Raw genomic sequence first — 21,732 nt, 5'->3', positions numbered from 1 at the left:
TAAGTAAATTAAAGAATATCCATTTCAATGACTGTACATATTATGCACAATTACAAAGACTTTATAGCAACAGATATGTTAGTAAATAATGAATTTTGTAATTTAAAAAAAAGAGGAAGCAGAATCCATGATTATAATCAGTAGGATTACAGCTCTGCAAACTTCATATACACACTCAGACAAGGACCAAAATAGATCATCTGTGGAATTTGTGGAATGGTAAGGCCATGGGTGAATTTTGTTTTTAATTTCTGTGGCTAGCAGCAATTCCATATTCTACCACAACCAAAAAGCCCATTTTGTGAACTGACCAAGAAGCTTTTAAACCCTCTACCTTCCTTCCCAATGCTGGGCATTTGCAAAGGCTGTTCCCTCCTCCCAGACTCTCCTGCCTTCTCTGGCCTTGCCCCTTCCCATACTCAGGGGAGGTTCCTTCCCTAGAAAAGTCTGACTTATGGACTAGGGAGGACCCCTGTTACCTGTGCTCACAGCATCCCCTACTTCCTCCTTCGTGACGCTCACCATCCTGACACTAACCACACTTGACTCATTCAGAGATGCTCCACTTTGCTCATTTTTACTTCCCTGGAGTCAGGGCTGTAACTTACAAATGCCGTCAGCCAACCAGACAGTCGTTGTGGAGTAGTTATCTTTCCCTGCCATGTGCCATATGCTGGCATCAAAACTTCAGAAGGGTGTCAGCAGCATGGAAGAACATTCCAGAGACACGAGTGGTGCACACCTTCAAGTGCTGAGAACCAATGGTTTGTGGGGCTGAGACGGCGGGATGTGGAATCAGGCGTGTTCGGTATCACTGCTAGAGCGGGAGTCAAAGAGAGCCTGTGAGCCCACCACCAACGGCTTTCAGCTCTTTTATGAACGCTTCTAAGGAACACCCCATTGCTCTCACTCTTGATGGCACAAAGGACAACAGGGTGTGTAAAAATACTTAAAAAAAAAAAAAAAGGAATTTAGAAGAGGAGGGCTCTGACGGTAAAAAAGGTTGTAGGAATATCTTAAGCAATTTATTTTCTTTCATCAGTTTTTCTTTTTATGTATTCCTAAGAGTACATAAAATTCCAATTTAATTAAGTCTAAAAGAACTCTTCGAGGGGTGCCTGGATGGTTCAGTTAGTGAAGTGTCCAACTCGTGATTTCGGCTCACATCATGATCTCAGGGTTCTGAGATCAAGCACCCCGCCCCCCATCACACTTCACACTGGGCGTGGAGCCTACTTAAGATCTTCCCTCTCCTCCTTCTGCCCCTCCTCTCCCCTCTCCTTCCCTCCCCTCTCTCTTCCCTCAAGTAAATAAATAAATAAATAAATAGTAAAAGAGAACTCTTCCAATGAGCATAAAATAAAAATTCCAATAAGAGAAGTGTCATCGAATTACCATTTTCTTTTTTTCTTAGCCGTGCCTCAGAGGTAATGAAACCTAACACCTGTTTAGGGTCTGGATTTTGTGCCCACAGGGGAGACGTGGACCTGCCCTGTTCATCACTGGAGCCTCAGAACAGGCATGTCTGATGAAGTCCCAGGAAACAGCGCCTGCCAGCCAAAGGGCCACGACTAGGACCCCACCACAGGGTTAGCGCCTGAGCCAGAAATAGAAATCCAAAAGCGAGCTCGCCACATCTGGCACTGGATTTGTTTAGCCTTTAATCCAATTCTGTAATGCCACTATTCAGCGTCTGCCAGCATCGTGTTAAATTCGGAGTCCTATCCTGACAGCTTGACACACTGACAGACACTTCCCTCATCCCTAGGCTTGTCTCTGTTTGCTCTGGCACAGGAACCTGCTGTTTTCACAGTGTGAGTCAGTGGAAACCTGTCAAGTCAACTAGATAGGAAAGAGAGGTGCTCTCACACCGGCAGCCAGGGCAGCGAATGTCACTTTACCAGAAACTCCAAGGACGGGCATCCTAGTCTCTCCCTGCTGGGGTCTCACCGGCATCTTCCTCGTCCTCTCCTCCCTCCGCAGAGAGACCCCCCCACCAACATCCTGGCCTGAAGTTAGTGCTGTGAGCACGCAGTGCTTCCAGGCCTGGCACAGGGGCCCTTCCCACAGCAGGGCCCACCCCCAGCCCCTCGCAGGCACCTCCCCACATGGCGTTACCACACCTTCTGAGGAAGATCCAGGTCTCAAGCATTTCATGTGGGCTGACTTTTTTGAAAGGAGGGCTATTACCAGGGGCTTTGGCAAGAAAACATACTTTCACTCATTAAAAACAAAACAAAACTGGGCACCTGTGTGGCTCAGTCGGTTGGGCATCTGCCTTCACTCAGGTCCTGAGATGGAGCCTCACATCAGGCTCCCTGCTCAGTGGAGAGTCTGCTCTCTCCCTCTCGCCCCGCTCTTGCTCTCTCTCACTCTCTCTCTCTCTCTCAAATAAATAAATAAAATCTTAAAGACAAAAAAAGAACTGCTGTGAAGGAATCAGGACTGGGCAAAATGACAGGGTGATGGGGTTAGGGTGGTGTTAGGGGGACGACGTCAGAGGAGGGCACTGGAGAAGGCCTCTCAGGGGCAAGACAGGGAGTGGTCTAGCGGGAAAGCAGGCAGTCTCTACCTTTGGATTTGTTTCTGTTTCCTGATCTGTAAAATATGAGAAATAGGGCCTTGGAGCCTCCACGTATAGCTGACAGAAAAGGAAAGAGTAGAGAATCCTGCCCCTTAAAAGCCTCCAGCAGGAAGTGACAAATACGTCTTCTACTTGGATTCCACTGGCAAGAACTAGCGGCAGAGCCACGCAGACACAGCCGGCAGGAAATGTCTGCCTATACAGCTGTCCATCAGGAACCAGCCCACACCGCAAAAGAGGGAGCGTGAGCTTAGGGTGAACAGCTAAATATCTGTCACCGCACTGAACCCTGTACCACAGTAACTGACTGCACAATTACGGTGAATTCTGACGCTTGCAATGAAATATGAAAAACAGTAGTACCTAAATGATAGGGGAAGGTCGGGAAGATTAAGTGAGGTCATTCCTGTCAAGTTCATTGAACGGGAAATGGTAGGTGACGAGCCCTCACGAAAATTTAGCCATTGTCCCAAGGATGTGACATGTGAGCTAAGTCTTTCTTTTTTGTTTTTGTCATCGTTGTTGCTGTTTTTGACTAGGACAGGCAGTTAAGCTCCACATAAACAATTAACTTCAGAGAGGAAGTTTACAAAAGGGTCTCGTAAGCATAAAAACTGAGAGAAGGTGTATGTCAGGATCCAAACGTGTTTTCTTCCCCTTCTTCTTCCTTTGCATCAACGGTGGCTACAAAATACTGCCCTCCAAACCAACTTTAATGTCCAGTGATGGGGTGGCTCTGTCCTGGACTCTTTGGAAATGTCAAGGTCATGAAAAACAAAAAGGACTCGTCCACCTTGAAGGAGATTAAGGACACAGGACAAATGAATATAACTCATGATCCAGGATGGGATCCTAGAGGAGAAAAAGGACATCAGTGGGTCAACTGGCAAAATCCGAATAAGGCTGGTGGGAGAGGTAATAATAGGGCTGGTGTCAGTAATTTCCTGATTTAGGAAATGCACACTGGAGTATTCCTGGACAAAAGAGCACGACGTCTGTGACTTACTCTCAACTGATTCAAGGAAAAAATAATATATACATATACATATGCAAAATGATTATTAGACAAGTGTGTTAAAAGGTTAACAGTTGAGAATCTGCGGGGAAGGATATATGGAGAATTCTCTGTACTGGTCTTGCAAAGTTTCTGTAAATCTGGAATTATTTATAAATTAAAAGTATAAACGTATTTATAATTAGAGACTTAAGTCACAGGGCACACTTCCAAACGTTTTTTAAAAATTTTTATATAATTTCTAAAATTTTATTTTATTTGAGAGAAAGACCGAGGGAACACAAGCAGGAGGAGCAGAAGAAGCAGAAGAGGCAGAGGGAGAAGTCGGTTCCCCACGGAGCAGGGAGCCCAATGCGGGACTCCATCCCAGGACCCGGGGATCATGACCTGAGCCGAAGGCAGATGCTTAACCAACCGAGCCCCTACAAACCGTTTTTTTAAAATTGCAACTATTTCACAAGCAGGGCTAACTTGATCACCTTAAGACATATTTTGGGGGCACCTGGGTGGCTCAGTCATTAGGCATCTGACTTTGGCTCAGATCATGGTCCCAGGGTCCCGGATCGAGTCCCACATTGGGCTCGGCAGGAGGCCTGCCTCTCCCTCTCCCACTCCCCCTGCATGTGTTCCCTCTCACGGTCTCTTTTTTTTTATTTTTTTAAAAGATTTTATTTATTTATTTGACAGAGAGAGATCACAAGTAGGCAGAGAGGCAGGCAGAGAAAGAGAGAGAGAAAGGAAGCAGGCTCCCTGCTGAGCAGAGAGCCTGGTATGGGGCTCAATCCCAGGACCCTGGGATCATGACCTGAGCCAAAGGCAGAGGCTTTAACCCTCTGAGCCACCCAGGTGCCCCTAAATAAATAAAATCTTAAAAAAAAAAAAAAAAAAAGAAGACGACATATTTTTGGGCTGCAATATCTTATCTTCAGAAGTTCTACTAGAATGCTATAAAATTTACTTGGCAATCTAATAATTGGGGGAATTGGGGACATTTGATGCCCACAGAAAGCCAGAAGCAGTTCTTTGGAATGTACTTTTCATCTTTTGTCTCTACTCTGCATCTGAGAATGACTCTCTGATGCTCTCTTCATGTCTGCTCTATCTTTATGGTCTTGCTTTTCTCAGCAGAAATTCAAGGACTGCTTCTCTTTCTGAATAAGCTATTAAGGAAAAAGATGTACCAAAATAAAGAAGATTGAGATGTAATTGCCATCCAGAGTGTCAGGGGATAGCCAGCTCTTCTCTGAAACACTGTTCCTAGAAGCAAGCAATGCCTCTACACGGAGAAAACAGTAAAAGTCTACAGTCTACACTGCTGAGGATTTTTAGAATTCGACCACAGTGGAAAGTCTTGAACTGGTTGTACTAGTTTCCTGTGGTTGCTATAAAAAATTACTATCAACTTGGTGGCTTAGAATAACAGAAACTTATTCTTTCACAAGTCTGTAAGTCAGACCCAAAAATCAGTATCATGGGGCTTAAACCAAGGTGGCGGCAGGACCTAGTTCTCTCTGGAGACTCTAGGGAGAATCCATTCATTGCTTCTTCCAGCCTCCGGTGGCTGCCGTGGTATCCTTAAGCTCATGGCCACTTCACTGCAATCTCTGCCACATCTTCATGTCACCGTTGGAGAAGGTCATCAAACCGATGTGACCACCAGTTGACCTGTGAGCTGGACCTGGGCACTCGGAAGTCCTTGCCCCTTCCCTGTCCTTGGAATGTGGGTTCCGCTTACCCTTCCCGCTCCCAGAGGCTGCTCCAAGGACACAGCCTTGAGACAGTGAGGTAATGTTGAGAACATTTGGACCATATATGTGACTGAACCCAGTTAAGGTTGAGGTAAACTTTTAAGGTTTGATGGGCAGGTGGAGAATTCAGTCATTTTGCTGCTGCCCCAGACAAGCCTGGTATCTAATTTCCCTTTGTTTATTAAATGTGCCTCCTTCCTCAGCTCCACCTGCCCTCCCAGTATGGGGGGCTGGTTTCCTATTACACCTGGGGAAGGTAGGAGAGGGTTTCAAAGCCAACAGTCCCCATCCCCTTCTCCTTTGTGTGTATCTTCTAAAAACACTTGTCATTGGACTTAGGGACCTCCCAGGTAACTCAGATAGTCATTTCAAGACCCTGAACTTCATTACATTTGAAATACTCCTGTTCCAAATAAGGTCACGTTCACAGGTTCCAAGGGTAAGGACACGGACCTATATTTTGGGGGCTGTCCTTCAACCCACTAAACCGGAAAGTAATTTTTCATCCCTAAATCACAGCAAGACAACTGTATGTTGATGTAGCAATCACATCTCTAAATGTGGGATAGATGTCACCACAAATTGTTAGAGTAGGTCAGCAAGGAGACCCCGTTAGATCCAGGGGAATGCATGTTATGTGGCAGAAATTTTTTTCCTCTGACTTAAGCGGCGGTCAATAAACAGGATGTACTGCTCAGTAATGGTAATATTTAAGGAACCCTCATAAAACCAGGTCACATCAATACGAGGGTTAGTGGGGCCTCTTTTACCTTTTCCATGTGAAACTCACAACAGTATGTCAAAGAGGCCCCAGCTCTGAAATCAAATTGCTTTTCTCCAGGCAAAATTCCTGTGGTTCTGTTCTTAAGTTTTTCCAAGGAGTTAAAACAGATATAACCAAGTTATCTATAGTATGATGACAGTGACATTGCTTATTCCCTTCTAAAAGGTTACAGAAATACTTCTGCTCCCTATTGAGTTTATTTTTCATCCAGTACACGTTGATTTGTTTTCCTCTCCTCTTGTTTCAAATAGGAAATGACAAAAAATAACAGGACTATTTAAGTGGACCTCAAAAAGGAACATCAGAAGTCTGGAAGGCTGAGCAGCTTGGCACTGCAGATCCAGAGGGGGACTGGGGCAAGAATACTGATAAGCCAGTTGTGCGGGTGGAAGCAGTCTGCAGTCAGCTGGCCCCAGACTGCATCAGCTCAGAGCCTCAGCAGAGATCAGAATGATGGGAAGCAACTCCAACAGCTCCGTTTAACCAGGTCCATGCACCACTGCCCAGGCACTGCAGGGGGCGCTGCTGCTAACCCCGCCCACGTGCACTAATGATTCCCCCTGGGACAGCTGCAGCGGTCTGGCTCAGAGGTTCCTGGGAGTTTATCTACTCCCCACCACCCCAGGTCCGTAGTCAATAAAGGGTACAAAAGCCCAGCTCCCCGGCCTCAAAACAGGAGAATCTCTAGGGTGTACTCACTTTCCAGAGATCCCTGAAACATCAGGCTGATGCTTAGACTTACAAAACCCATCTTTGTCTGGCTCCTCCTGGCCCTGCCTGCCTCCCTCACTCAGAACCGACCACATGCACAAGAACATCTCTAGCTCTACTCTACAGGAGCGGACTTCAACACTCCCTGTGATGAATGTTGGGAAATTTTAAGAAAAATGCTGGTCACACATTTTTCTTGTTCCCTAAACTTTCCCAGTTTTTAATATCTTAATGCTAAGTGGAACTCTGAACACCAAACACGAAGCAGTCTTTCCCAATGTCAATGGATGTGGAAGACACCTGATGGCCTGAAGGAGAAGATCACAAGGTAAGGTCTGTCACGCTGACTTTTGGGACAGATGAAAGATTTCCAAGAGTGGGCCACATTTGGTCCAGGAATTCTATTTTAGGGACTTCTTCTGATATTCCCATACACGTACCAAACTGTGTTACGTACAAGGCTATCTGCCACAGCACTGAGTGAACAAAAGACTGGAAATAACCCAAGTGCTGTCAGTGGGGACTAATTCAATAAATGATGGTAAATCCATTCTCTTCAAGGCAATGCAGCTGTTAAAGAGAATGAGAACTCTTTCTGAATGGATGTGGAATTAGCTCCGAGATGGAAAGTTAAGTAACAAAAGTACAGAACACCCCTCTTTCTCTGCCTACCTCTCTGCCTACTTGTGATCTTTCTCTCTGTCAAATAAATAAAATCTTAAAAAAAAAAAGTACAGAACAGTGAGTTTAAGTATGCTCCTATGGGGGGTGAGAGAGGAGACACACATGCGTGCACAGACACACACACAGACACAGAGAAGCACAAAATAATTCCTGAAGGATATACAAGAAACTGGTATCACTGGTGGCCTCCAGGGAGGGAAAGTGGAAACTGGAGGAGTTTCTATACTTTTAAAATCTTGACCATGTTATCTGTTTTTTTAAAGACTGATGTACTTATTTGAGAGAGAGAGAAAGTTGGTGAGGGGAGGGACAGAGGCAGAGAGAGAATCTCAAGCAGACTCGCAGCCGAGTGTGCAGCTTAATGCAGGGCTCAGTCCCACGACCCTGAGGTCATGACCTGAGCCGTGATCATGAGTTGGACGCCTAACCAACTCAGCCACCTGGGCGCCCTGATCATGTTATCTGTTTTTAAAAAGTAAACATAATCTGAGCAATTACACAGTCATAACTCCTGTTTGGATCAGGACTTTTATTTTTTAGAATGGCTCTGGAAGGGACCATGGAAGAGAAGAGGACCGCTGGGAGAGGGAGGCAGTTTTAACAAGCCTAAAGGCTGCAGAGAAGGCCCCCTCCCCCCGCATGTTTCCTCATCTGTAAAATGGGAATACGGACACCTCCTAGAAATGCTATAACGACAAGTGAGTTCTTGCAGATCAAGCAGGCAGCACAATGCCCACAACAAGGGCTCAACAGATTCACTGCCCAGGAATTCAGTGATGTATGATCATAGCCCATATAAAAATAATACGGTCATTACTATTATAAGGATGGCACTGCTGTTGCCCCATCATCCGTGATAAGGAGCAGACACAGGAGAGGCTTCTGTGGGTGCAGGAGTTATCTACGGCTATGTACCAAATGACCACAAATTAAGTAGCTTAGAACATTAATTTATCCTGTCACCGCTTCGACTGGCCAGGAGCCCCAGGTGGTAGTCTTCTGCTCTGGGTCTCACAAGGCTGCACCAAGATATTGGCCAGCTTGGGGCTTTATGTGAGGCTTGGGTCCCTCTTCCAAGGTCACGTGGTTGATGGCAGATTTTAGTTCCTTGAGCTGTAGGACTCAGGTCTCTGTTTTTCTGGCCATCAGCTGAGGGCTGCTCTCAGCTTCTAGACACAACTCATGGATGCTTGCCACATGGGCCTCTGCCAGGCCCCTTGCCCCACTCCCAAAGCAGATGACTTCTCAGGGCCAGCAGGAGAACCTCCCTCTTGGGAAGGACCCAGTACCACCTTCTTTTTTTTTTTTTTTTTAAGATTTTTGTTTACTTATTTGAGATAGAGAGAAAGCAGGAGCAGGGGGTGGGGGTGGTGGGCAGGGGCAGAGGGAGAGGGAGAAGCAGGCTCTTGGCTGAACAGAAAGCCTGGTGTGGACTAATCCCAGGACCCTAGGATCATAACCTATGCCGAAGGCAGACGCTTAACTGACTGAGCCACCCAAGTGGCTACCAGTACCTCTTTTAAGGACTTCCACATGAGTAAATCAGGCTCACTTGGAGACGATCTCCTTTTGATTAACTCAGAATCAACAGATTTGGGACCTTAACTGCATCGGCAACATCCATTCACCTCGGCATATGACATGACATAGCCACGGGAATGGCATCCCGTCAGCTCTGCTGTATTCGATCGGCTAGAGGCAAGTCCCAGGGCCCACCCATACTCAAGAGGATGGATTACACAGGGTTGTGACTCACTGGGGGTCACCCTGGGGTGCATCTGCCACCCTGGACTAGACTGGGAGCCTGCTCACCCTACCTGAATGGATGACACACCACAGTGGCAAAAGACTAGGCCTTGCCCACACCTAGCTGCAAATGCTGGCTCCAGAATTAAATGACTATTTGAACCTTGGGCAAGTTACAAAACCTCTCAGCCTCTATTCAACCAAAAGAAGGGGAAGATAAATAATACAGGGTCACTGAAAGGGTGAAACCAAGGGAAACTGCATGGGAAACTGCCTGACATAGTACAGCAAATACACAAACCTTAGTTCCCCTCTCTGGCCCCAACCTTTCCAGGAGGCACTTGTGACTTACACACAAGGATAATAGTGATGGTTTCCTCTCAAGCCTTCCAGCAGCCCTATGCGTGACATGTAAATATGCTTTCTGAAATACTATACACACACTGTTCAATACCCCAGTGAGGGGTTTTCCCTACTCTGGCTGATTTCATCTCTGGCAAAGGGTGAAATTGCCACTGGCACCTGCTGTCGCGTCTCATAGCCCCTCCCTTCAGATCTGCCACAGCCTATCCACCAACGCGGAGCCCACGGGATCAGTTAGGGTACAACCAAACAATGGCCTCATATGCACGTATACCATCGTTTTCAAGTAAGGCTTAATGACACGGGAAAATACTCATAGGGTATTGACAATGAGAATGAAATGACGCCAAATTGTCCTTTCATGAGCTCAAGATCAGGACGCAAGCTGGCTGGTTCAAAACCCAGCCTCACTCTTTACGGCTGTGACTTCGGGCAAGTTACCAAACCTCCCTGCCACCGTTTCCTCATCTATAAAATGCAGGTAAGGACAGAACTTACTTATCATGGGGATTAAATGAGGTAACATGTGTAGAACACCTGGCCCAATGGGAACTCAGTGAGTGATCAACTCTATGATTATTATCGAAGTATCACTTTTATCACTTGAGAGGAAAAGTTCGAAAAAGACTTCTTCACAAACAATCACTAGCGCTGTGGCTGCCATCTTAGGTGAATAAAGAAAACCGAGGAAACAAAGTGAGTAAAACCACGCTGCAGTCACAGAATAGTTAGTAATTCTCGATGCTTTCCAGAAGGTTCCAATTTACTCTGTACCTGGAAGATGTAATTCATTTCTCCTTTATTTCCTCCTTCCCATCCCCTTCTTAAGGAACTGCATTTTCTCCATCTTTAAAACTCAGGATGATACCCCTCCCATCTTTCACAGCAATCCTTTCAAACATGGGGAATACGTGGAAAGCGCTTTACAGACAATTTCTCCTTCTCTGTCAACCCACCTATCCTTTTACCTATCGGAAGTAAGGAAAAAAAAAAAGTGTGGCTGCCCTGGAGAAAGGAAGGGCCATGTTCCGATCAGATCAGTGCCGATTAAAACAAACCAGGTGAACTGCTTTTTCTGTCGGAGGCTGAGCAGCTTCTAGGTTCTGATTGTGATTTCTGCCTGGGACCTGGGATAGGGCAGGGAGAGAATCCCTCCCATTCTCCTTTCCTTCCGAAAAGTCCCTGGGGCTGCCCAGCCACCAGCAGCCAGCAGCAGCCAGCCAGTAGCCGGCTCTGCGCCAGGATGTTGCCAGGATGCCAGGAGTTGCTAAGGCCCCGGTGAGGAATGCCCGAGAGTGAGCAGCAGGCGAGGGAGCGGCCGAGCCAAACTGGTGACAAAGGCGGCAAGCATGTGGCAGGCGGCGGGTCACAGGGAGGCTTCCATGGGCAGCACGCCTGGGCCGGCGCGGGAGGGCAGAAGGCAGGGGGAGGAAACAGATGGAGGGCCCAGTGGCGCTGAGCAGGAAGCACTGGGAGCATGACGGGAGGGCGAGGGCCTGGGAGGAAGGGAGCAGAGAGGAACCCTTCCCTGACCCCGACATTGGACGACACATACTGACCCCCACAGGGAGTCCCCAAGTGAGGCCCAGGATTGCCCTGGAGGGTCTTTAATACCCACTGTAATGCCCAAACACCCGTGGGACTCCCTTCTGCCTCATGCGGGACCACACACGCACCCACTTGTGCTCCCTCGGCCCCTGTAGCCCAGGGGACCCTCATCTGGTGTCTTCCTCTCCTCCAGCCACTGGTTTCCAATCTAGGGGCAGGTGGTTTTGGGGGTGCCCTGGAGGGGAATTCTTGCCAGTAGTGCAGAAACGTACATGCTTTGCAGCCTGAATAAATAAGCTATGGTTCTATCACTCTTCAAATTTATGCAGATGCTATTGTCTTTACTCAGATTCAAGTGCATTGAAGAGCACTACACAATCTTCTAGCCCATCAATGGCATTGTTCCTTTCCCAAACCATCAGACACCAAAAACACTATTAGAACTTCAAACACTATTACCATCACCTCTGGCTCCTTGAAATTTCTGGATGATAAAGGGACACCCATTAATTTCTAGATATTAAAACGTTTACATCACTGTTTAACGTCACCAGGCTCCGAAGGGCACGAAACACTTCATCTCTATCTCTGTGAAAGGTCACTGCCATTTATCCTGAGGAAGGATTTAGGGATGTGTATACCAGGACTTCTCTACAAGAAGTTCACCGAGGCTTTGTTTGCACATGGACAGAACTGGAAGCTTTCTGAGCCACAACAAGGGGGAGGGGGTTGTTCACCCAGACCGTGGTACAGACATGACTGGCTACAGTGATGCTGTTAAAAAACAAATGGCAGACAAATATTAAGTGACACAAGAAAACATCTATCGAATATTAAGCCAAAAAAAAAAAGGCATTTTACAAAATAGATATATGTCATTCTAATTTTCTATATAAAACAAAACAGGGGCCCTGGGTGGCTCAGTCAGTTAAGTGTCTGCCTGTGGCTCAGGTCATGATCCCAGGGTTCTGGGATCAGGCTACACATGGGGCTCCCTGCTTCTCCCTCTCCTTCTGCCTCTCCCCCATGCTCGTGCTCTCTATCAAATAAGCAAGATCTTTAAAAAAAAAAAAAAAAGAAAGAAACTACCCCATAGATGTCTACTATGAAATGGTATAAGATTTTACTTTAAAGACTAATTTTAGAAAAGAGAGAATGAGACTGCTTTTTTTGTGTGTTTCCCCAAGTTTCTTTCTTTCTTTTTTTTTTTTAATTTATTTGACAGAGAGAAGGAGAGAGCGAGAGAGGAAACACAAGCAGGGGGAGTGGGAGAAGGAGAAACAGGCCTCCCACTGAGCAGGGAGCCCGATGGGGGGCTTGATCCCAGAACCTTGGGACCATGACCTGAGCTGAAGGTGGACACTTAACGACTGAGCCACCCAAGTGCCCCATGTTTCCCCAAATTTCTACAAAGAACAAGCATTACTTCTGTCATTGGGAATAAAGCTCCTAACTTGTTATGTTTTATTATTTTTATTTGTTTGGCTATTGATGGAAAATTGTTCTTGGATCAGGACTGGGCTGCGAGTAAAAGAATCTTAGCAGTGAGGTTCTTCGCTGCCTTTAACCCCTTTAACCCTCTGGCTTCCAGGAAGTAGGACAGGGGTGTGCAGACTGCATTTGGGAATCCAGCTGGTGCTGCCCTGCTACACACCAGCCCTGCTACAGAGACCTAAAGCAGAACAAAGAGGGGTGGACCGTTCTGGGTTATGCTGGGTCATTCTCCACACATAAGTCCATTCCCAGCTACACCAGAGGCTGGGCTCCCCCACAGTCCAATTCTGTTTGGGAACTGGGCTGTGAATTTCCAGAGTGAAGCTCATAATCGCCCTGGCCTGCTGGAGGGTATTTAGAATGCTCTCTCATGCCAGAAAACTGAGTGTACTCTTCCCTGACTCACAACCCCACTCAGTTTCCACCCAGCCTGCGTAGGCTCCTTTAAGCTTCTTCCAGATAAAACATCTCTTTAGGATACTAAATATTGGCAATGCTCTTATTATTATCCTGAAATGAATAAAATGTATATATATAATATGATCCTAAACCCTGCCGCAACCAAAAGTTTCCATACGGTTCCAAAATAACCTCTAGGGGGCGGTACAGCCCTGGTTTGAAAACCACCACTTGGTGGGTGGATGGTGACAGGATGCTTCCCTGGTATTCTTAGATGAAGGACCATACCCTCAAGGTGATCTTGCAGGCCCTGAGGGTCTGGCCCTTGCATTTTTCTCCAGTCTCACCCAAACCACTTCCACCTCTGTCCCCTCCCCTCCAACCACAGCAATACTCCTCCTTCCAGACTTGCAGAGTCACTGTCTGTGTTTCTCCTTCTTCAGGAAATGCTGTTCCCTCATTCTTCAAATATCCCTTCCTTAGAGAAGCCCTTCCTTACCGCCCAGACAGGTCAGACTCTCCATTTAATTCCCTATGACACTTAATACCTCTTTTTCCGAGCTCTTGTCCCAGTTTACAGTTACAGATTTATAATTGTTTTATTAATGTTTATCTTCCCTATTTGACTGATCTGCCTTATTTACTCTTCTTTCCAGCATGTTCTACCCTACAACAGGTGCTCAAATATTTGCTGAGTAAATAAATGAAACTTCTGGAGGACATATAAGTTTCCATCTTTGCTGCTTGTGAAACCACACTCTGATTTTCCTTCCATATGGTTCTGCAAATGTCACAGCCTCTGTTTCTCTGCACACGCAGAAAGGGTCTGTCTTCCACGCACCTCACATGAGAACACAGCAGATACCCAGGAAATGAGATGATGCCTCCTTCTAGATGTCAGGACTGCCCAAGTGCTTCCTCATGTCCTGCTGTATTCTCTTCCCCTCCAACACCCCCAACCTATCCCTCATCTCCAACTTAAACATACTGAATAAAGACATTCCAGAGGTAAGGGTGCACTCCCAGCCTCACCAACCTGTACTCAGCTCTCAAGTTTCAACTCAGATGTGACCTTCTTGAAGGTTTCAAGCCTCTCTCCTTCCTTCCTAGTGCAGGCAACCAGACTCTTTTTTTAACCTCCCCCACCCGTCAATTTTGGGACTTGTCTGTCTCCTCGGCAAAACCACAGACTTCCTGAAGGCAAGGGCTTTGTCACAGCCCCCTGCTCCCACAGAAATGAAGATGAACATGGCACTCATGAGTGTCTGCTGAACAACTGAACTGATGAGGAATGCTGGCGAGGTCACACACAGGGCCATCTGGACCCCTCCGGACCTCAGGGCACCGCCCTCGGGCTCAGATTCTGTGAGGTCTGCAGGGGACATTCCTCTGTCCAGTAGTGGACGGGGAGGACGGCCGGGGAGTTTCCTGTGTTGCGGTGCTCCCACACCCATCACACAGAGCCCCCTCCGAACTCTTTCCTAGATTTCCTTTTAGCAGCTTTATGGAGATACAATTCACACATTTAAAGTCTACAAACCAATGGTTTTTAGTATATTCACAGGGTTGTGCAACCATCACCACAATCCATTTTAGAACATTTTCCTCATCCAAAAAGAAACCACCTACCTCTTAGCAGCCACTCCCCATTGCTCCCAAACTCCTCAGCCCTGAGCAACCACTACCCGACTTTCTGTCTCTAGAAATTTACCTGTTCTGGACATCCCATGTTAATTAGTGGAATCATAGAATATGTAGTCTTTTGGGGTGCCTGGGTGGCTCTGTCGGTTTAGGTGTCTGCCTTCGGCTCAGGTTAGGATTAGGATTAGCCGAAGGCAGATGCCTAACCAACTGAGCCACCCAGGCATGCCTCCCTAGTGCCTTACAAAGAACAATGATCGGGTTCAAAAAGCAGAGCTATTAACAACAACAAAGAAACCCCCTCCTTTAGGGTCACCAAGTGTGACAGTCTCTTGTCTAAAGAGGGAGACCCAAGAAACCAAACTACTGAAGCCACAAGATTATAAAGATTCATTAAAGTGACAAGTACTAACATTCACTAAGAAACTCACTTTCTTTCCGTTATCTCTCCTCATTTTCTGGTACTGGTGGACCCAGGAGAGATGCAAAGCAAAGAAAGGAAGTTGTTCTCAAAGGGAACAGTCTTTTCAATGATTTCTTTTCTTTTTTTTTTTAAGATTTTATTTATTTATTTGACAGAGATCACAAGTAGGCAGAGAGGCAGGCAGAGAGAGAGGGGGAAGCAGGCTCCCTGCTGAGCAGAGAGCCCGATGCGGGGCTCGTTCCCAGGACTCTGGGATCACGACCCGAGCCGAAGGCAGAGGCTTTAACCCACTGAGCCACCCAGGCACCCCTCAATGATTTCTTAAGGTAATATATTGACAGGTCTGCTGATTAGACCATGAGGAAAACACTTTATGGGAAGTCTAGGACATTCAGGTCAGCCTTTTCAGGATGCAAATGAGATGTCGGTGGTAGAGTGCCCACTGGTGGCACCATTTTAGCTGCATCTGCCCTTCCCCAATGTGGTTAACTCCTGGCTATGCACATGTTTCTGGCAAAAAGATGAAAGAATGTCAAATGTCCATGCAGGCCCCAAGAGAAGAGGAAGAGGAGGAGAATGGGAAAGAATTAGACAAGAGGCCCAGGTAGACAACTCTGAAGAGTCTCTCTATATGACCATCCTGCAAGGACAAGTTCACTTCCAAGGGGTCGGCTCAAGCCAGCCTGCAATCACAGGGGCCTCCTCAGGGAAGGAAGAAGGCATTAGAATCCCGTGAAGATGGTTTTAAGGGGTACAATGGAGAAGATGTTCTCTTAGGTGTTTGTTCCCTTCTATGGAACAACAGGCCCTGTGACTGTTACCTGCAACCCAGCATAAGAGCCACAGGCAAAGAGGCTAGTTGAGGAACTTTCAATGAAATGGAGCTTTCTCTTCTCCACAAACTTTACCCACCAAACTCATGGACCAACATGGAGCCTTCTTAAATCCATTACCTTTGTCCATGAAACTCATGGACCAGAAGAAGTGGTCCTTCTGGTCCTAATTTTTGGCCACCGAACTAATTTGATTCATGACATGTCTTCCAGTCTCCATTAGGGTCTGTCTCATTCCTGCTCACCTTTTAAGGATGAAGAGGTAGGCTGGTCCCCTCTATTTGGCTTGATCAGCAGTCTTAATGTGAGTCAAAAAAATGCCCGGCTCAAAACCAACACTCCTCAGCACAATGTGTTGTTGTTCATAGCTAACACTTCCTGATTTTTGGTCCATCTAGACACCCTTCTTAGAGAAAAGAGAACTCAGTCCCCCTCCCTTCAGATCTGGCCTGAGCAGGAAATGAGAGCCCCCTTAACACACACCAGAACAAAGGGCGGCAGATTCATGGGCAAGCTCTCACAGTGTCCAGCATCCTGGGACTGGCCCACTGTAGCAAACACCGGCTTCTGGCTGCATAACCTTGTCCCTATGCTCACCTTCTTTCCTCCACACGCCTCTTCAAAACTACCACTTCCCCCGCCACCAAGCTTGCTGCAAACATTACAATGAGTGGACTCACCAAGAGCCCAACCTAGTTTCACAATACACATCAGACGAATGGGAAAGGTGTTTAAGATGCAAATGTGTTTAAAGAAGAAAAAAAATGGGGAAAAAGAAGAGTGGGGAACAAGAGAAGAGGCCAGATGACATCAGCCTTGGTGGAGGCCACCACCTGCACTGCGCTCGTCCTACTCAGGGCTCAGACCTGCAGCCTGCCAGGCTTCATAGATGACTCCCCATTCCGGTGACTCTGGCTCTCCCAAATGAGGACTCCCCAGCACCGCCCATCCACAGTTTTGCTAAATTACCCACAGTCAACCATAGAGCAGAAGCAGATGACCCTCTGCTCTGCTGATTCGTCAGAAGATCAATAGCAGTCTAATGCTATGTCACAATGCTTTATCTCATCCGTCAGGCATTTTTTCATCTCACATCAGCACAAGAAGAGTGAGTTCGTACAAAAAGGCATTTTGAGAGCGAGAGACCACATTTACATACTTTTTATTCCAGCATATAGTTATAATTGTTCTATTTTATTATTAGTCATTGTTAATCTCCTATTATGCCTAACTGATAAATTAAACCTTATCATAAGTATGTATATACAGGAAAAAACAGTAAATACAGGGTTGGATACATCCTACAGTTAGCAGGAGGACTAGTGCACAGCTCCTCAAAACGTCGCTTCCCCATCAATCCTCCGCCTTCCAGCGGCCCCCTGAGACCCGGACCCTCCCTTGAACTTGAGAGGTCGGGGGTCTAGGACGGCTGTCTCCGAGGGTCCCCATTCCGTTTCCCCACCAGGGAACTGAGAACTTCGGACTTCCTCTCCTCTGCGAAACTGCGCCCAGAGCAGGGCAACCCTGCTCTCTCCGGTTGGGAGGAAAGAGGAGGCCTCGAGGGGGAGAAGGACGGGTTTCGCCGCCTCAGCGCCCCGCCTGGCGACTCTAACACCCCCGGCTCGGGTTCGAAGCGGCGCGGCCCAGAGAAGAGGAAGGAAGAGGAAAAGCAACTTTTGCCTGCGCTTTCTGTTGGAAAGCGGGCCGGGCCCCGCAGAGGGCTGGCTGGAAAAAGCCTGGGGTCCTGGAGACCTGCGTCCGCGGGAGCGAGGGCGGCGTCGCGGCTGAGTTCCAGGGCCGGGGCAGCGCACCCAACTTTCCGAAGGAAGCCCTCCCCGAACTTCACTGTGGCTGCGCCGTGCCCCGCCCCGCCCGCCGCGCGATGCTCCGGCGGGCTCCGCCCGGCTCCAGCCGCCCCGCGCGCCACCGCCCGGCTCCCCTTCCTGCCCCGCCTCTCCGCGAGACCCCGGCCCCGCGTCCCCGGCCTCTCTTACCATCTGCGCCACCTTCAGCAGGGCCGAGTACGTGCGGGGGTAGACGGGGTCCAGCGGCCCCTCCGAGGGCCTCGCGCTCGGCTGTCCCACGCCGGCCCCGGGGCCGCCGCCGCTGCTGCACGTGGTGCGGACGAGCCCGGCTCCGTGCGACATCGCGCGGCCCCTGCCCGCCCGCCGGCCGCCTCCCCGGCCGCGGCTGACCGGCCAGATAAGCGGGGCGGGGCGGGCCGGGGCGGGCCGGGGCGGGCCGGGGGCGGGGCCGGGGCGGAGCGGGCCCGGGCGTGCGGTCGCTGGGCGCTGGTGGGGGCGGGGCGCACGCGTCCGGGACCCGCGCGGGAGACGGCGGTCCCGCCTCGGCGGGACACAGTTGGACAGGGGGTCGGGCCGGCGCTTTCCCGGGAGAGCGCGGCCTCCCTGCCGTCGCGGAGGCGCGGAAGCTAGCCTGGAGGGAGCGGGCAGGGCCCGGCCGCTGCTGGATCTGGGCCTCCGGGGGTTTTGTGTGGGCGTGGCTGCGGACGTGTGGGAAGAGGCCTTGACTCAAGTGTAACTTATACCCACTGAAGTGCGCAAACCCTCCGGGCTCAGCTCCATTACTTTCCCTTACTTTTCCATTACTTTATGTGCACACCTGTGTAACCACCAGATCAATAGAACGTGCCAATACCCCCCAAAAGATCCCTTGTGCTTCTTCCCAATCTACCTTCCCTCTTGGCACCCCTGACCCCCAAGCCTGAGGCAACCACACTATTTTGCTTTCTGTCATTATAGATTTGATTTGCCTGTTTCTGGACTTGCTATACTTGGAATAGTACCGAGTAGTCTCATTTGTGTCTGGCTTCTTCTTTTTTTTTTTTTTTAAGATTTTATTTATTTATTTGACAGATCACAAGTAGGCAGAGAGGCAGGCAGAGAGAGAGAAGGGAGGAAGCAGGCTCCCCGCTGAGCAGAGAGCCCAATGCAGGGGCTCGATTCCAGGACCCTGGGATCATGACCTGAGCCGAAGGCAGAGGCTTTAACCCACTGAGCCACCCAGGCGCCCCTGTGTCTGGCTTCTTTCACTCAACACTGCATTTGAGATTTTCCTGTTGTACCTAATAAAGCTGTGGTGAACATTCTGGAAAGTTTTGTTCCTTTTGGTGGAGTTAAGCTCTCACTTCTCTGGGGTAAATACCTGTGAGTGGACTTACTGGGTCACAAGGTGAGCCTACGTTTACTTTCATTAGAAGCTGTGAAAGGGGCGCCTGGGTGGCTCAGTGGGTTAAAGCTTCTGCCTTCAGCTCAGGTCATGATCTCAGGGTCCTGGGATCCAGGTCCACATCCGGCTCTCTGCTCAGCAGGGAGCCTGCTTCCCCTTCTCTCTCTGCGGGCCTTTCTGCCTACTTGTGATCTCTCTGTCTACTTGTGTCTCTCTCTGAATAAATAAATAAAATCTTAAAAAAAAAACTTGAGCAAGGTTCTTGGCCGATGTGCCAGCCTGGTGTGCAAGAAAAGACTCCATAGATCGGACCTGCTACCATGAATACAGAGATTTCTACACTGGTGTGATGCCTCTTGGTGGGAAGGGCTGTCCCTTGGAGGAGCAAGGGCTTAGGTAGAGGACTCCCTAACCCCACTTAAAGATTTCACACTCTGGGAGAAAGCCAAACAGACGCATGATCTCCAAGCAGCTGGTGAGAATTCAAGAATTCCCAAGTTCTCTGTTCACCTGCCCTGAGGGAGTGTAGGTTCTAAGGCTTCAATTATTGTGTCACTGTCTGACTACAACTCATTTACACCAATGTAATTATGATGACTTCTCTGGTCAGATATACTGAAAGAACATAATAAAATGAGAGTTGACTCTGTATCAGTCACAGTGCTTTTGGTTGCAAGTGACAGAAACCAAACTCAGGCAAAAAGAATTCATTAGCTTGTGTAAATGCGGGATGCAGACATGAGACCTAGTTCAGGCACGGGCAGAACCAAGAGTTCAAATCAGGCATGCTCAGGACTTCTGTTCTTATAGTTCTGGAGGCAGGAAGTCCAAGATTGAGGGGCCATCAGAGCTGATTTCCGGCGAGGCCTCTCTTCCTGGATCGTAGACACTCACCCTCTCACTGGGTCCTCACATGTCCTCACCCCTCTGTGCATAGGGACTGGGGGTGAGAGACAAAGAGTTGGGTTGGGGGGAGGTCTGGGGTCTCTTCCTCTTCTTATAAGGACACCAATCCTATGGGATTAGGGCCCCACCCTTGTGATCTCATTTAACCTCAACTATCTCTCATAAGGCCCCATTTCCAAATACAGTCACATCAAGGGCTAGGATTTCAACATATGAATTTTGGGGGGTGGCATAATTCAACCTATAGCAGGCCCTCTGATTGGTCCAAATATAGGTCATGGTTCTCTTAAATATAATGATTATTATATCCAGGGGGTAGATATGTTCATTGGACAGGGCAATTTCTACCTACCCAAGTAACTGCATGTGGGTGGTTCTCCAGGACCACAGGAACTGCGTGGGGGAGGGGAGGGGTGGTTCCCAAGAGGAAAATCAGGGTGCAGGTCCCAGAAAGGAGAATGAATATTAGGCAGTGTTATACACTGAAGGCAGCCCCCACAAATTCATACACTTAAGTGCTAACCTCCAGTGTTTTGGTATTTGGAGATGGGGCCTTAGAGATGTAATTAGGGTTGGATGAGGTCATGAGGGGATTAGTACCCATGGCATTAGTGACCTTATTAGAGACACCAGAGAGTTCTTTCCCTCCCTCTCTGCCATGGGAAAACACAGCAAGAAGGCTGCTATCTGCAAGCTAGGAAAAGAGCTCCCAACAGAAACAGAATTGGCTAACACCTTTACCATGGACTTCCCAGACTCCAAGACTGTGAGAACAATCAATGTACGTCGTTTAAGGCCCCCAGTTTATGGTATCTCGTTAGGGCAGCCCAACCTGAGACAGGAGGGCAAAAACATCCATGTCCATGACACTCTTCTAGTAACTGCCCTTTAAAAAAAAATAATATCTTATTTATTTATTTGACAGAGATCACAAGTAGGCAGAGAGGCAGAGAGAAAGGAGGAAGCAGGCTCCCCGCGGAGCAGAGAGCCCGATGTGGGGCTCGATCCCAGGACCCTGGGATTATGACCCGAGCCGAAGGCAGAGGCTTTAACCCACTGAGCCACCCAGGTGCCCCTAACACCTGCCTTTTAAGTCCTTTTTGAGTTGAAGTTTTAGAAGTTTCTTAGGCTCTGAGACCCAACTGGACTTTCAGACCCTTCTGAGGAACATCAGACGTCCCTAACCTCTTGGCAACATCCATTTGGACCAGGATGGCCCATGAGCCAGGAGCAGCCCGTTATGGGGTCGGCCAGCAGCATTTGGAGGGGCCTGACATGGGAGTTTTGCCCAACAGAAGCACATCAGAGCCTCTGTGTTGAGGAGTCTGACTTGGAGGCACTGGGAGGGATTAGCAGTTGGCAAGGAGAGGCAGCAGAAGTCACAGGACCACAAGAGAGAAGGCAGAAGTTGTGAGGCTGAGGGCCATGGGAGGGACAGAGGGTTCAGTGGAACAGAGTGGCTGAAACCCAGCGGATGGACAGCAGTGTATTCCCATTATTGTGGGCCAATAAGAAACCTGGTTCTTGGCTCTGGGTGGGACCCCCGAACTTTTGTTCCTGCTACCTGGCTGTGTGGCTGAGGGGCAGGACTTGGGAACCAAAGCCCCTGAGTTTGGCTCCTGGTTCCATCCCTTGTAGATATGTGTCCTTGGGCAAGTTACCC

General features: G+C 48.4%; 1 protein-coding gene across 4 annotated transcripts in view; it reads right to left on the bottom strand.

The window, feature by feature from the left end:
• The window catches only part of CMTM7 (CKLF like MARVEL transmembrane domain containing 7), a 79,420-nt gene extending 61,264 nt beyond the window's left edge, over positions 1-18,156 (bottom strand). For all 4 annotated transcript variants that reach the window (XM_080800097.1, XM_080800098.1, XM_080800099.1 and 1 more), the window contains exon 1: positions 17,969-18,156. In XM_080800097.1, coding sequence (XP_080656223.1) covers positions 17,969-18,121 — 153 coding nt within the window. In that variant the 5' untranslated portion in view covers positions 18,122-18,156. The remainder of the gene's footprint in view (positions 1-17,968) is intronic.
• Positions 18,157-21,732: the final 3,576 nt, after the last annotated feature.

This window comes from Martes martes, assembly GCF_963455335.1.
Source record: "Martes martes genome assembly, chromosome: 1".
In the NCBI taxonomy this organism is placed as follows: Eukaryota; Metazoa; Chordata; class Mammalia; order Carnivora; family Mustelidae; genus Martes; species Martes martes.
The sequence above is the reverse complement of the archived record's forward strand: the minus strand, read 5'-3'. Positions and strand labels throughout refer to the sequence as shown.